This window comes from Herpailurus yagouaroundi, unplaced genomic scaffold, assembly GCF_014898765.1.
Source record: "Herpailurus yagouaroundi ecotype Mexico unplaced genomic scaffold, PumYag 198, whole genome shotgun sequence".
Classification (NCBI taxonomy): Eukaryota; Metazoa; Chordata; class Mammalia; order Carnivora; family Felidae; genus Herpailurus; species Herpailurus yagouaroundi.
This window is the reverse complement of record NW_024412429.1, coordinates 22,697,316-22,712,908: the sequence shown is the minus strand read 5'-3', so window position 1 is coordinate 22,712,908 and position 15,593 is coordinate 22,697,316. Positions and strand designations below refer to the sequence as shown.

General features: G+C 38.1%; 1 protein-coding gene across 2 annotated transcripts in view; it reads left to right on the top strand.

The window, feature by feature from the left end:
- ZC2HC1B (zinc finger C2HC-type containing 1B) overlaps positions 1-15,593 on the top strand; it is a 41,683-nt gene that overhangs the window by 1,056 nt on the left and 25,034 nt on the right. For both annotated transcript variants that reach the window (XM_040448980.1, XM_040448981.1), the window contains exons 2-4: positions 8,693-8,754; positions 11,358-11,477; positions 12,006-12,144. In XM_040448980.1, coding sequence (XP_040304914.1) covers positions 8,693-8,754; positions 11,358-11,477; positions 12,006-12,144 — 321 coding nt within the window. The remainder of the gene's footprint in view (positions 1-8,692; positions 8,755-11,357; positions 11,478-12,005; positions 12,145-15,593) is intronic.

Sequence of the window (15,593 nt, the reverse complement as noted above, 5' to 3'; positions counted from 1 at the left end):
TTATTGTGTAAAATTTTGGAGTATTTATTATTTGAGTTATTTATAAACAATGGTTGGGAACTTAACAGAAGGTCCTTGTGAATGTTGAGTCCAGAGCGATAAGGGGGCTTTTGCCTTCAGAGACCACATTATCTGTGGAGGCAGGGTGTGCAGCAGAATCTGACCACACGAAGTCACTGATAAGTACCACTTGAAATGGGGATCTTGGTACTTGCTGTTCCCCTTGAAGGGCTTACCTCAAATAAAGCTTACTTAAGGTTGGTTTTCAGTTGTCACCTCCAACTATAAGCTTTCACCTGACTGTATTTAAAAATAGCAACATCCCTCCCCTGCATTTTTTACGCTCCTTCCCTGCTTTATGGTCTCCATAGCATGTGTTGGCATCTTGTTTTTCATTCTCTCACTATGGCAGGGAATTTTTGCTGCTTTATCTGCATGGTCTAAAACAACTTGTGGCATTTGATAAATGTTCACTAAGGAGTATATAAATGAATGGATAGGGAAGACATTTCACCACTGCTTAAACTTGGAAGGAACGCTAGGACCTAAGCCTCCAGGTTAGCTAGGAGAAAAAAGGCCTGAGGCATCCCAGGTAGAGGGCAAAGTCATGAAGAATTTGCCTGCTGTACTGGAAGCCCCTATTTTGTATGAGCTTACTTTTTACTTGTTATAAAGTCACTTTCAGATACTTCAAAACTGTTGATTTACAAGTTTAAGTATCAAGAGCTATTACCACTTGTGTATATTGTTGTGTGGCCCATTGTATCCATACCTCCATTGTGATGTCATCAAATCATCTCAGGTAAAGGACAGACAGCTCCAGCCAGCTTGTAACTTTACTATTATCAGTACATTTATGTCGCTTTTTCTTGCGCATTGATTAGTATGTTTTATCCACCTTGGTTGTTACAATGAAGAATCAGGATAAGGTAAAAATTCTAACGGCCTTTTTTTTTTTTTTTTTTTTAAGAACTAGAACATAGCCACCTGTGGTTCCATCCTCAATTTCATTCCACTCTTTCCCCTCAGGAACTCTTAAGTACTGTCTAGATTATATTAATCATCACCTGTATGGTATTCCTAAATACAATATCTTGTGTAGTGTAGTTTTGAAACACTAATCTGGCTTTATGAGGGTAGTAGTTACTACCAGTTGATGAAGGCATGCTTGAGCTGAATGGTCTCTGAGCCTGAGTTCCACATCTAGAATTTACAAGAGCCCCAGGTGGAGATGTCACTGAACCAGATGATGAGTGAATCCTAGGGAACACAAGTCCCCTCAGTTGAAACATCTTGGATCTCCTGCATAAATATGCTTCATGGCTGAATGCTCATTTTATATTTTCTGCTTCTAAGGTCACCGTGATCTAAAGATCAATGCAGAACCTTCCTGTGGAGTGAAATGGGTGTCCTCAGCTCATGTAGATGTCAGAATGGGAAGGGAAGAACAAGCACTCCAATGGGACATGGTCAAATAAGCCAAGTATAGAACAGAATGGGAGCCAGATACACTAGGACATCCTGTCCTCCCATTAAAAGGCAATGAATATCTTGCTCACAGCAGCCTTCAACCTGGCAGTTTTTCATTACACGCCTTCAGATATGGACTGGTTGCCTTCTAGTTTTTCCAGCTGTTATCTTGGGAGTTACTTTCCCTCTTGTGTTGAATTGCCTATTTGCTGTATGTTTTACTCACATTGTGGAGCACATCCTCCAGTAATTCTTGAGACAGGGTATGTGGGAAGTCAACTTCTTGAAACCCTGCATGTTGAAAAATACACTCAAGTCTCATATTTGATAAATAGCTCGGCTGGGTATGAAATTATAGGTTGTAGATTATTTTCCCTCTGAAGTTTAGAGGTTTCCCCCCCCCCCCCCATTTTATAAATTTACTATATGGGAATCTGAAGCCATTCTGGTTCCTAATATTTTGTATGTTGTTATTTTTTTCATCTCCGTAGAATTCTGTCTCTAGCATTCTGAAGTTTCACGATGTTACAGATGTATTTTCATCTATTGTGTGGTGTCTTTTCAATGGAGGCTCATGTCCTTTCACTTCTGGAAATCGTTCAAGTTTTTTATTTTCTTCCTTGTGTTTTCTCCTTTTTTTCTCTTGAATTGTTATTTGGAGTAGGACCTGCTGGACCAGAGGTACTCAAATTGCTTGTTTCTCTCCCATCTCTGTGCCGTTTTACTCTACTTTCTGAAAGATTTCCCTAAGTGTATCTTCCAAACTTTGTTGAGTTTTTCATTTTTCCTAGAAGACTTTCAATTTCTAAGAGTTTTAGTTTTTATTTAGATTGCTTTTTTATTTGTTTTGGGCTTACATGCTAGAGTTTTTCTTCAGATCTCTGGAAATTCTTGTCGGCTCATTAAGACTAGAGAAAGGTGACACTGGAAATTCTGAATGGATAAGTGACATTTGATAATTTTGAGCTTTATTGTAGTCTGAGTGAGCTCTTTGGGTATCTTTCCAGTGTGGGTATCTTTAAGTATTTTGTCATGGAATGGTTATATTCTCAGGGAAGTTTTCATTCTGCCTTGAGAGTAAGTCTGGTAGGCAGAGTTCTATGAGCCAGTAGAGGAAGGGGATTTGGAGTATTCTCTGCTTTCAGCATCACTATTCATGAAAGTAATCACTAGGTTAATCATCATATATGCACACATATGTCATCAACCTTGATTAATCGAGTCCCTATTTGCAAATTTGCCTACTTGCTAAAATTTGAAAACCTAGAAACAATATTGTGGTGCTTTCATGGTCATTTGCAGACCTGCACATAGCAGTTAAAAAGTTGAGTCACAGGGCACCTGGGTGGCTCAGTCTAAGGTTAAGTGCCCAGCTTTTGCTCAGGTCATGATCTTGTGGTTTGTGGGTTCAAGCCTGCTTGTGGCTATCTACTGTCCATGCAGAGCCTGCTTCGGATCCTGTGTCACCCACCCACCCACCCTCTCTCTTTCTCTTTCTCTCTCTTTCTCTCTCTTTCTCTCTCTGCCCCTCCTCTGCCAGTGCTCTCTCAAATACAGATATTTAAAAGAAAAAAAGGTGAGTCACCCGACATGCATGTTCCCAGCAAAATTAGAACAAAGTGATGCCCTGACTTCTTGTTTCAGCTCTCATCCTGTAAACAAGTGTCCTTTTCACAGTCTGTGCCACATTTTTCATATTTTTGCAATTTTTCTTGGTGATTTTGCTGTACAAAATGACCCCCAAACACAGTGTTGAAATGTACTCTAGTGTTTCTGAGTACAGGAAGTCTGTGATGTGCCTTATGGAGAAACTATGTCTGTTAGATAAGCTTCATCCAGGCATGAGTTATAGCATTGCTGGCTATTCGTGTTCATGGTTACTGAATCAACAATATATATTTATACAAGGTGTCTTTAAATAGGTTGATAGGTTGATAAAAATAGGGTGACCAGAGGCTCACAGGACCTTGACACTGTATTTCCCCTAGAAGTAGTAAGTCTGTATTTGCCCATTCAGTGCTCACAGAGACTTTATAGAATGTAACTACCACAAATAATCAGGCAACATGAGGCGCTGCTGAAGACATGGGTAGGCAGACCTCCTCTTTCAATCCTTTTGGGAGAGTAGACAGGCTACAGTTGGAGAGGGCAGTCACCCAGAAGGTATGGAGCGCGGGGGGGGGGGGGGGCGCGTCTAGGAATCCACTCTTTTCAGAACTCTTTCATCTTGGCCCTCCATATTTTAGCAGGCTCTACCTCATTTATCTCATCCTAATTCCAGAGATACTTGCTGCTCTGGGGATTCCTACAACTTTGAAGGGTTCTGCAGTGTTGGTTGGGAAGTGGATGTTGATGTAGTTTTAAGTCTTCTGGGTCACTTATGTCTATCAGTTTTCCAGAGTCCAATTTTTTTATTGTCTTCCTTCCTCCATGACCTGTGGCTCTTTTTGTCTCTTTTCCTTTACTGCAGTTTTTTGGGGACTTGGGGGGAAAGCAAAAACTGATTTGGGTGTTCTCTCTGCCATCCTGTCTTAATTCCTCTTTTTTCTTTCAGAACTCATGTTCCTGAGATAAGTTAATAAGTTGTTACCCCCTTCACCATAGGGCCATGGAAGATGTTGATATTGGTAGTAGTTGTATGTTCTGGACTGCAAAGGACAACATGAGAGTTTTTTGATTCGCTGACAACTGAATGAGAAAATATCTTCCTTTTCTTTTTTCTACCATGCCTTTGTAAGGAAGTGTGGATTGGTAGGTGTCTGTACAGAGCATTCTTAACTTCCAGCTCAGAAATAGTAGGTCTAGTCAGAAGTAAAATTTTTTCCAATTTCATTACAGCCATAATCCTCTCCAGGCTTCTCATAAAATTTTTGAACCGAGATCTTTGTGATGCTTATTTTTCATTGTTAACATGCTAAACAAAACTGTTGATGGCTTCCAGATCACTTTATTTTCCTTATTTAAAAAATTGTCTTAAGATTTTGAACCAATGTATAAAAATAATAGCCAATGTGTAAAAACAGTGGCCACTTTAATAGTCTACTAAGTAATACTCCTCTTAGGGTAAAGACAAATAGCTAAGTTGGTACTTACTGTTTTAGAATATTTCCTATCAAATGGTTCTTTTTAAAAATGTCAGTGTTTTAATTTTTAAAACAATAATGAGTATTCTTTGTAGAAAAATTGAAAATGCAGGAAACTAAACGTGCACCTTTATTATCACTTAGGTGTGTGTATCACATATATATGTGTGTGTGTGTGTGTGTGTATCTATACATGTAATGATCTGTTTCCAGTCTTTATTTGTAAATATATGAATAAAAATGTATCATTAACATTTTCCATGTTATTCTCCCACAGATCGTTTTTAATCACTATATTCTCATTCACTGATTGGCAACCTATTTTTTAGTATAAGTTTTGACTTTGTAGGCCATACAGTCTCTGTTAACAACTACTCTACTGTTGTAGTGTGAAAGCAGCAATAGATATTATATAAACAAGCAAATGGGTGTGATTCTTTACTAATAAAGCTTCATGTACAAAAACATACAGTGCCAGATTTGGCCTACTGGCCACAATTTGCTGACCCCTAGATGTTTTTTTAAACTTTTTATTTTGAATAAAATTCGTGCACAAGAATTGCAAAATAGTAGGATCCCATTCACCTTTTACCCAGTTTCCCCAGTTTAAGGTCCAGTTTAACTAACTATAGTACAATATCAAAACCAGGAAACATGCATTGGTGCAATGTGCATTTATAGTTCCAGACCATTTTGTTACATGTATAATAACCACAACCACATTATAGCTACAGAACTATTGCATTACCCAAAGGTCTCCCTCATTGTATCCTGTATAGTCGCAACCACCTCCGTGCCTTCCTTGTTGGCAATCACTATTTTCCATCTCTATAATTTTGTCATTTTGAGATTGTTACACAAATGAAATCATACAGTATGTGACCTTTTGAGATCGGCTTTTCTCAGCATTGAGATCCATCTAGGTGTTGCATATATCAATAGTGTTCTGTTGCTGAACAGTATTCCAGGGTTTGGATGTTAACAGTATAACCATTCACCTGTTGCAAGGCCTTTTGGTTGTTTTATTTTTTTTTATTTATTATTTTTTTTTATTTTTTATTTTTGTTTTAAATTTTTTTTTTTCAACGTTTATTTATTTTTGGGACAGAGAGAGACAGAGCATGAACGGGGGAGGGGCAGAGAGAGAGGGAGACACAGAATCGGAAACAGGCTCCAGGCTCCGAGCCATCAGCCCAGAGCCCGACGCGGGGCTCGAACTCACGGACCGCGAGATCGTGACCTGGCTGAAGTCGGACGCTTAGCCGACTGCGCCACCCAGGCGCCCGCTTTTTGGTTGTTTTAAATTATTTTAAGGTTCTAGTGATCATATATTCTATGTGATTCAGCATTCTGGAACAAGTACTATAGACCTCATTGATCTCCATGTTTGGTTTAAGTGACTTAGGCACGTGTTCCCTTCCTTATAGTCAAGCTTCAGAATGCAGTATTCCAGGTGTTCTGTTGAATATTGTATCTCATTATTTTAAACTCATTGAACTAATTAAAACTCATGGATTTAAATCAGAGGCTATTTATCCTTCAGGGACTTCCATTTGTTTTGCAGGTTAGTACTGACATCTGCACTTATGGTAATGGTTGGATACATAGTCTTAATACTTGTAGAGACAGAGACTCAAGTTTTGAGTCTCAGTGTTACTGCTTACTACCTGTGGTCTCGAGAAGTCCCCCAACTTTCAATCTCTGTTTTCTTATCTGTTAAAAAAAAAGGTGGTACCAACTCTGTCTTGCAGGGCTGCTGTGAGAAGTAAAGGAGATTACATAGGAAAAGCGCTTGGGAAACTGGAAAACACTACACAAACGTCACAGTAATAATCATAAAAATCATCCTTCATTAGCAGTTTAGAAAAAGCAGTTTTGTAATTAAGATGAGTACCTTTTATTCACTAGTAAGTGTGTGGAAGGGTGGAATATTCTTGCTGAAAAAAAAAAAAAAACCCACAATTTTAAGACCCAGTTTTACAGAGTTAGAAGGCCAAAAGAACAGAGAGGAAGAGTAATATTTCTGTATGCTGTAATGGATGACCTGTGTTGCAAATACAATACCATCTGGCAGATGTGAGAAGAAATCATTTAAATCAACAATGTCTGTAATGAGCTACCATCTGATTCCTGTTAATCAGTCCTTCCTTTTTCAAACCTTTTCTTGGTTTCCATGACCCTGTTCTCTCCTGTTTCTCCTTCTGGCTTATCATCCTCATCTTCTTGGCCCTTAAATACGGAGTTCCCTAGGGATCATCCCTGTACTTCTCTTTCCATGACCTCTTCCCTGGCAATATCATGCCTTTACATCACTCTCCAAACAAAGCCTACATCTGTGTCTCTAGCCCTGACCTCCCTCATTTCCATCCTGCTGGCTGGATGACTCTCTCAAACTCAGTCTTTCCAAAGCTGAGGTCATTTTTCTTACTAAGATGGCCCTTCTTTTCAAATTCTGTTTCTGTCCACAGCCCGACCATGTTCTGTGTCCTTCAGCACTGTTCTCTCTTTGCCACTTCCCCACTGCCTCCACAGCTAGTCATGTTGTCAGTTCTTTGAGCCTGGTGTCTCCCATTTCCTCTTTTCTTTCCAGTTCCAGCCTACACCTTTAGCTTTTTAACTGAAATCCCATCTCCCCTCCCACTACCGTCCATTCGGCCCTCCTCACCTTTGTCACATGAACCTTCCACAGCTCTGTTCAGATTCTTCTTCATGTCAGCGATTGTTCCCCTTGTTTGTAGGATAAAGCCCAGATTGTTAACCTAATATAAAGTCCTCTCCATGATCAGCTTTTCTAATCTTTATGTATTCAATCCAGGTGAACTTTAAGTAACATGAAGCAAAATCTTCTCAGAAGTCCATGTTTTCCTTTTCTTTTGACACTTATCTAACTTTAATGTAATTGATGCCCACATTCTTTTCTGTGCCGGACATATGTATGGTTTCTCTCAATATTTCTACAGAGTTGCATGTAGCAGATATTTATTGAATGACTGGTCTTGTGATAGAAACTCAATTCTTGTTTGGCCCATACATTCAACAAGTATTTACTAAGCACCTTACTATGGGGTCAGGTACTTTGAGACATGGGACATATGTGGGTGCAATCTCGTGCCTTTTTTTTTTTTTAATTTGACTTTATTCTTCATTTAACTTTTAAAACACTATAGTTGAACATCAATAACAATAGCAAGTAGTGAGCGTATTGTGATTATAGTCCTTCACTCATTCACAACTGTATGTAAAATGCCAGCAGTGAGTGTTCTTCACTGACCTCAGTAAGAGGTCTGACACCAACACCACCCCTAGGATGATGCTTATCCTCACATGCTTCTCCACTGTAATTGTCCCATCTTTCTTGATTTAGATAGAACTCCTCAGTTCTTTCTACTCGGTCCTTTTCATCAGTATTTTATACTCTCTCTCAGGTAGGAGTTTTTCCCGCAAAACTCTTTGAGAGAGAGAAAGCCATTCTCAGGAAAGTTGACCTTAAATTTGATTATTAGGTGATCTTTTACATATGACCTATGATAAATTGCCATGCCTTCATTTAGCACACACACAGACGTTGCACTCTAGTAGGCATCTCAAAGATGTTACTGTTAGAGAATTTATCACTTTTAAAAAATATTTATTTATTTTGAGAGAGACCGTGCGCACAAGTGAGGGGATGGGCAGAGAGGAGAGAGGGAGAGGATCCCAAGCAGGCTCTGTGCTGTCAGCATGGAACCCAGTGCAGGGCTTAATCCCACAAACCCGTGAGATCATTGACCTGAGCCAAAATCCACAGTCAGACGTTCAACTAGCTGAGCCACCCAGGTGCCCCAGTTAATTTATGACTTTATACTAAAGTATTAACTTTGTACTTCAGTCTAAAGCAAAGCTATCAGGTGCTTAGTTTAGGAGTATATTAAATGTACTCTGGTTGCCTGAAGGATATGGAATTTACCTGTTTAGTGAAGTGAGAAGTCTCTGTTAGAAGAGGAAAATGGGTGAGTTCATGAAATATCTTCCTAAGAGAAGTTGGTGGGGAGGGAAAAGAGTGAGGAGATCAAGCTATTGAGGTCCCCTCCAGTTAGTCATTTCTTCTTGGGCAGGCAGTTCCACGAAACTAACATAATGTGCTTTTGGATCTTATACAGATGGCAATCAGGAGTTACTTCCCTGTGAAGTCTGTGGAAGACGCTTTGCAGCAGATGTTCTGGTAAACATAAAGACATTTTGTAGATGTGTTTCGTTGGAGTTAAATGAACTGTCAAGTCAGTGAGGAGGCTGTAGCGGCAAAGATTAAAGACAGATGTGGAGAGAAAGCGAGGGAAGAGGATAGGATAACCTATGGCTGGCAGGCCCGGAGGACACTGAGGCGGATAGATGCCACCCCATTCAGAAGGGAGTGTAATTAAACATGGTACTCTTAGAAAAAGGATGCCAGATGAAAGTGTTTTGGCACAGCTCATTGTCTCTTGAGAGCTTTTGGCTCTTTTGCCTTTTCTATAAGCATCAAAAATTCAAATTTTAAGGCCAAAGCACCAGGGAAATTAGCTAGTCAAGAGGAATGAACATTGAATTTGGAGCATCTGGAAACTTGGCTTTTAGCCTCAAATTTGTCACTAATTCTGACAAGTCCTTTAACCTCCCTCTGTTTCCTGCTTTGCCACGTATGAAGACAGAACCTTTCAATTTCCAGGGGTTTTATGTAATTTGAACAAAATGGATGTAAGGCCTGTTCCAAGATTTAATTGTTAATCAGATTCAAGCTAACTGCATGTCAAGTCCCCTGATTGATGCCTATAAAGTGGAATAAAAGCTTAATTTATTTAAAAATTGGGGAATCAAACAGGTATTAGACCTCAGTATTCTAAAGAGATGCCCAAGAAAAATGATTAAAAACAAACAAACAACTTAAGGTGATAATACAACTATGAGATTGAACATTTTAGATCAAGGAGACATAAGCAGACTTAAAGGTTTTGGACCATATACCTGACTACATTTGAGGCAAAAGACTATATAATAAGGTTGTAAGTTTTGTTTCTCTGGGGAATTTTAAAAATGAACTACCTGTTCTGATTAACTATAGTTAGCGCTTCCTGAATTTAGAAACAGGAGTTCACAGGGCCTGTTGTGGCCCAGGAATCCACCGGTGTGCTGCTTTTTGCCAAGCCAGGCTTGCACCCCATAAGGATGAGTTGCAGAACTAGGAGGTACCATTCCATTTGAAATGGAATCACTGAATGTCAAATGTGTCTTGGCGTCTTCTTGGTTTTTACTTTCTAGGCCTATCTCCAGGCTACAAAGAGCATTTGATCGAATGATGTGATACCTTTCTTTCCTTTAATTTAAAATGGAGGGGACGCCTGGATGCCTTAGTCAGTTGAGTGTCTGACTCTTGATTTCAGCTCAGGTCATGATCTCATGGTTTGTGGCTTCAAGCCCCCACATCCAGGCTCCGCAGTGCGGAGCCTGCTTTGGAGTCTCTCTTCCTCTCTATCTCTCTCAGAATAAATAAACTTAAAAAAAGATAATAATAAAATGGAGGGCACCTGGTGGGCTCAATCAGTAGAGCATGTGACTCCTGATCTTGGGGTCATGAGTTTGAGCCCTACATGGTGTGTAGAGATTACTTAAATAAAACTTAAAAAAATAAAATGGTATAGCTTGTTTGTAACCAAGTATAGGGATTTTTTATAGAGCCCGTATTTTGTTGGGTCTGGACAAAGGAACTGTGTGTTAACCATTATGAGTTCCATATCCACCAAGGAAGAGGCCATTTAGTGGAAAGTTGTTGGTATAATTCTATAGCAGTGATGCCCTAGCAGATTTTGTAAGGGTGGTACACAGGCAAAGCTCTGTTTGTTGGTGCCGTTTTTTATGTACTAGAAATGTTGACTGCTTAAAGGATTACTTGGCTGGAGTAAAGAATGTTTTCCCTGCCGATTATCTGTTAAATGTTAAATATTGTAACACTTTAAAACTTAATATTAAAAGTTTAGATTTGCTCTGAAATAGATGACTTCATGGATGTGAAATGTTTGGATAAATTAAAAGAAAATATTTTCATAATGTAAATGGAATTGGTGTATTCTTCACTTATTTGTATGGTTGTCCCAGTTGTCTTTTGCAGATGTTCTCAAATATTTCTTTGAAACCTCTCCACTCCTTGAGGAAGTTAAGTAGTTTAACGTGCTCTATGTAGAAAAGTGGCCCCGTTGAATTCAATTTTGAAATTGCTGAGTGGTAAGAAGAGTTTTCTTGAGAAGGTTCCATCGGTAGGAGCTAAGTTTCCCCCTGCTGTATGCAAAGGGCTATCTCAAAAGAATGGTAAAATGGAATATTAGGATTGCTGGGACTCAGATTCCCTGTATGTTACTGGATGCCTTGCTCGTGGAATTTGGAAACCATGGAGGCAGGAAACAGGAGACAGGAAAATTTCCTTGGCTTCAGTGAGTACCTAGCTCAATATCAAAAATATTTATTTCAATTTAAACTAGAATGTTTGCCTTCTCAACGTTATTTAATGCCTGGAATCATTCACGCAGCCCAAGTGGTAGAGTTCAGTGTATAAAACCAAATTCGAAATAAGTCTCTGTGCTGTGGAGGCCTTTTCTTGACCTTGCCCTCACGCAATATCTAGTGATGTGTAACATGGGTGGAGAGAGCCAGATGGATTTGCTCTGCTGTGATTTGAGAGTTAGAGAATGAACTTGGCTCCGAAGGTGAACCCCGTCATTCTAGTGGGGGCTGCCTGAGTACAAACCTTGTGACTATACATGTTAAAAATTTTAATCCCCACTGTTTCTTTTCTAGGAAAGACATGGACCAATATGTAGGAAACTCTTCAACAAAAAGCGTAAACCTTTCAATTCCCTGAAACAAAGATTACAGGGCACTGACATTCTCATTGTGAGAACAGCTCCTCAGTCCAAGGTACTATCAGTATCGTGCTTGTTCTTCTTGATTACATCCTTAAGTACATTAAAGCCCCTTTTTGGCTCTCTGGTTTCATTTTTGCTTGATAGTGCAGTGTAATGTCATGTAAGTATAATCCACCTTTACTGTTTTCTTTTTAATCATGCTCACTTAGATTCCGAAATGTATTTCAGATACTTTCCAGATGTGGCAAAAAAGAATCTCGTTTATGTTTTCATTAGTGTAGCATTAAATCTCGCAATTAACTTGGAAGAAAGTCCCTTTTCATCTTACAGTTAAGTCTTTCTGTAAAGTGTTGTCGTTTGTTTTTCTGATTGTTATTTTGTGTTTTCCCACACTGTTGTGACTTGCAAATTTTATTACTGTATTTTTCCAAATCTCTTTTTGTACTCTTGAAAACAAATTTTCTTTTCCCTCCAAATTTCACAGTCCTATGTCCTGTAAATTTAAATCCCAGCTTAAAATAAAGTTGCAAGGGACAGATGTACAGTCGAGGTTAGTATATATTGGTTTTCTTTTTTATAGCATCAACCTGTGAGGAGATCTAACTGGAGACAACAGCATGAAGATTTCATTAATGCAATCCGTTCAGCCAAGCAGTCTACACTAGCCGTTAAAGAAGGCCGACCTCTCCCACCTCCACCTCCTCCATCCATCAACCCAGGTGTGGGGCCAGTTTGGTTTGCTTTGGGCATTTTATTCTTAACCAGTTGTGCTTGATTTGGGGCCAGATCATCATGCCTTGCTTCCTCCTCTGCATTCTAAAATTAATAATAACAAATTATAAAAGTAATTTTATCATACAATATATCTTATCCTAATTTTATTTTAATTCCGTATAAAGATTCTGTGTTTCTTTCTAACTCTATTTCAAAATAAGACCACTACATAACTCCAGGGGACACCGTTCACATCATGGTCTATGAGAATGGGGCTGTGCAGGATACTTCTCCAATACAGTGTCAGATACCCAAGCTCTGGGTTTGTTTGTTTGTTTGTTTGTTTGTTTTTGGTGGGGAGGGCAGGGGGATAGGGTTTTGTTGTGAGATAAAAATCCCATTATATGAAATTCACTGTCTTAACCATTTTAAGTTGTGCAATTTAGTGGCCTAAAGGCTTTTTACCCTAAACTTTTCATTTTGAAAATTTTCAAATTTACAGAAAAGAGGAAGGTATAGTACAGTAATCACTCATACACCATACCTTCCATTGAAATTTGACAGTTGTTTACATTGTCATGTTTTCTGTCTTATTTTTGGGGGGACAGAACTATTTAACACTAAGTTTCAGACATCATAACACTTTACTTTTAACTGTATCAGTATGCATTTCTGAAGTATGCGTGCATTTTCTTGCATAATATAGGGACTCATATTTTCCCAGTTATCTTAAGAATGTCTTTTAAAGCTCACTCCTTGCTCCCTAATCACAATCCAAGAATCATGCATTTTTTGTTGTTGTCTCTTTTCTTTAATCTTGCACAATACCCTTACTAAGCCAGTAGGCTTTTAGGATATCTTTTAGGACATCTTTTAGGATATCTCTTGTTCTAGATTTGTCTGTTTTTTTTTTACTCAGGCTAATGTTTAACCTGTTCCTCTATCCTCTGTTTTTCTGTAAATTGGAAATTAGGGCTAGAGACTCTATTAGATTAATATTAATATTAATCCCTATCAGATATAAGATTTTCAAGTATTTTCTCCCATTCTGTAGACTTTCTTTTCACTTTTTTTTGTCTTTACACTTTCTTGATGATATCCTTTGATACACAAATTTTTTTAAATTTTGATAAAAGTGCAGTTTATTTTTCTTTTGTTTCCTAGCTTTTGATTGTCAGATCCAAAAAATCATTGCAAAATCCATGTCATGAAGCCTTCCCCATGTGCTTTCTTCTAAGAGTTTTATATTTTCAGCTTTTACAGTTTTGTATTTGAGCCAGGTGGAGTTAATTCTGTATGTGGCATAAGGTAAGATCCCAGCTTCATTGGAAGTTGCATATCTAGTTTTACATGTGGGTATCTAGTTTTCTCAGCACTGTTTGTTGAAAAGACTATCCTTTCCCTATTGAGTGATCTTGGCACCCTTATAAAAAGTCATTTGACCATATATGTGAAGGTTTATTTCTGAGCTACTCTAGTCTGTTTTTCTATATGTCTGTCTTTATGCCAGTAACACCCTGTTTTGATTACTCTAGTAAATTTGTAGTAAGTGTTGAAAGTCCTCCAAGATTGTTTTGGTTATTTGGGGACCTCTGAGATTGTATATGAATTTTTAGGATGGATTTTTTTTGTTGTTGTTTCTGAAAATGCCACTGGGATTTTTATAGGGATTGCATTAAATCTATACATTGCTTTGAGTAGTGTTATCGTCTTAACAAAATTGTTTTCCAGTCCATGAACATGCAATGTCTTTTCATTTATTTATTTTCTTTTTAATTTCTATCATCAACATTTCATTGACTAGGTATAGGAACGTACAAGTCTTTTACCCCTTTGGTTTGATTTATTCCTATTTTATTATTTTTGATGTTATTGTAAATGGAATTGTTAAGTTTATTTTCAGATTGTTCATTGCTAGTATATAGAAATACGACTGATTTGAAGGTATTAATTTTGTATCCTACAACTCAGTTGAATTTTGTTAGCTCTAACAGTTTTTTGGGGTTTTTTTGGTGTGGAATTTTCAGGGTTTTCTACATATAAAATTATGTCATTTGTGAACTGATGTAATTTTACTTCTTCCTCTCCAGTTTGTCTCTTTTATTTCTTTTTCATGTCTAAATCCTCTGGTTAGAACTTCCAATACTATATTGTACAGCAGTGGTGAAAGCAGATATCCTTGTCTTGTTTTCCACTGAGTAAATGTTATCTGAGAGTTATAACTGGCTATTTAAAACATAAATAATAACATATTGTGAGGATTATGCATGTGGAAGTGGTGAAATGTATGAAAACAATACAATAAGGTTAAGTAAGGAAAATGGACATACATTGTTGAAAGTTTTCTGTGTAATAGACATGAATAAGTTTAGTACCCATTATACATGAATAGGTGTAGTATTGTTTGAAGGTAGAATATTATATCTTAAAGATGTCTATTATAAACCCTAAACACACAAAAGTGTTGACATATCAGTAATAAGACAATAGGTGGAGTGGAGATAAAATGGAAGAAAATTCAATCTAAGAGAAGATAGGAAAAGAGGTGGGGGGGACAACAAAGAAAAGATGGGATAAAGACAAATAGCAAGATGGTAAACTTAAACCCAACCATATGGATAGTTGCGTATAAATGACCTAAACCCTTCAGATAAAAAGCAGATTGTCAGACTGAATAATAAAGCAAGGTCCAATTATATTCTTTCCACAAGAAACACACTTTAAATAGAAAGATGTAAATAAATGTGCCAGGCAGGTGAGCAAACAAGGAGGTGACCCAGGTAGGCCTACAGAGACCACACTCTCAGGACAGCTGCTCCTATGTTAGCAGGCTGCTGCCGCCTCAAGGGGACATACACCAGGGTGGCCATATCTAATTTCTCAAAGGATGTCAGAAATGCAGATTTCCTGATTTATAAATACCAGAAACTCAAATGTTTTAGAAACTTCAAGTTTGAACCTCTGAGGTTGGAAGTCAGTCAGCGGTTTTCCTTGGAGGGGTGGGGATGAGCAGGAGTGGACATGAGGAACATTGCTGAGAATGTTCCGTGTCTTGATCCGGGCTGGATTACATGGGTGTGTGCAGCTTGAAAACATTTCGTGGAGACATACATTTACGATCTGTGCCTTCCCTCTTGGATAAAAAGATAAAAGGAGAAATAAACACCAGCAATGTCAAAACAACTATAGACTGGCATGTTAAAAGCATGGGGAAAGATATACATGCAAATAATAATCATAAAACCTGAGTGCTCATATTAATATCAGGCAAAGCAAATGTCAAGTGTTATTAACAAGAGTAACGATTAAACATACATGTTCATCAAGAAGGCCTATCAGTCCTAAATGTTTATGTACCTAGTAACAGAGTTCAGAGAACATAAAACAAAAAATGACAAAACTCTAGACAGATTCACAGTTGTATTTAGAGATTTTAGTGTTCCTTTCTTAGTAG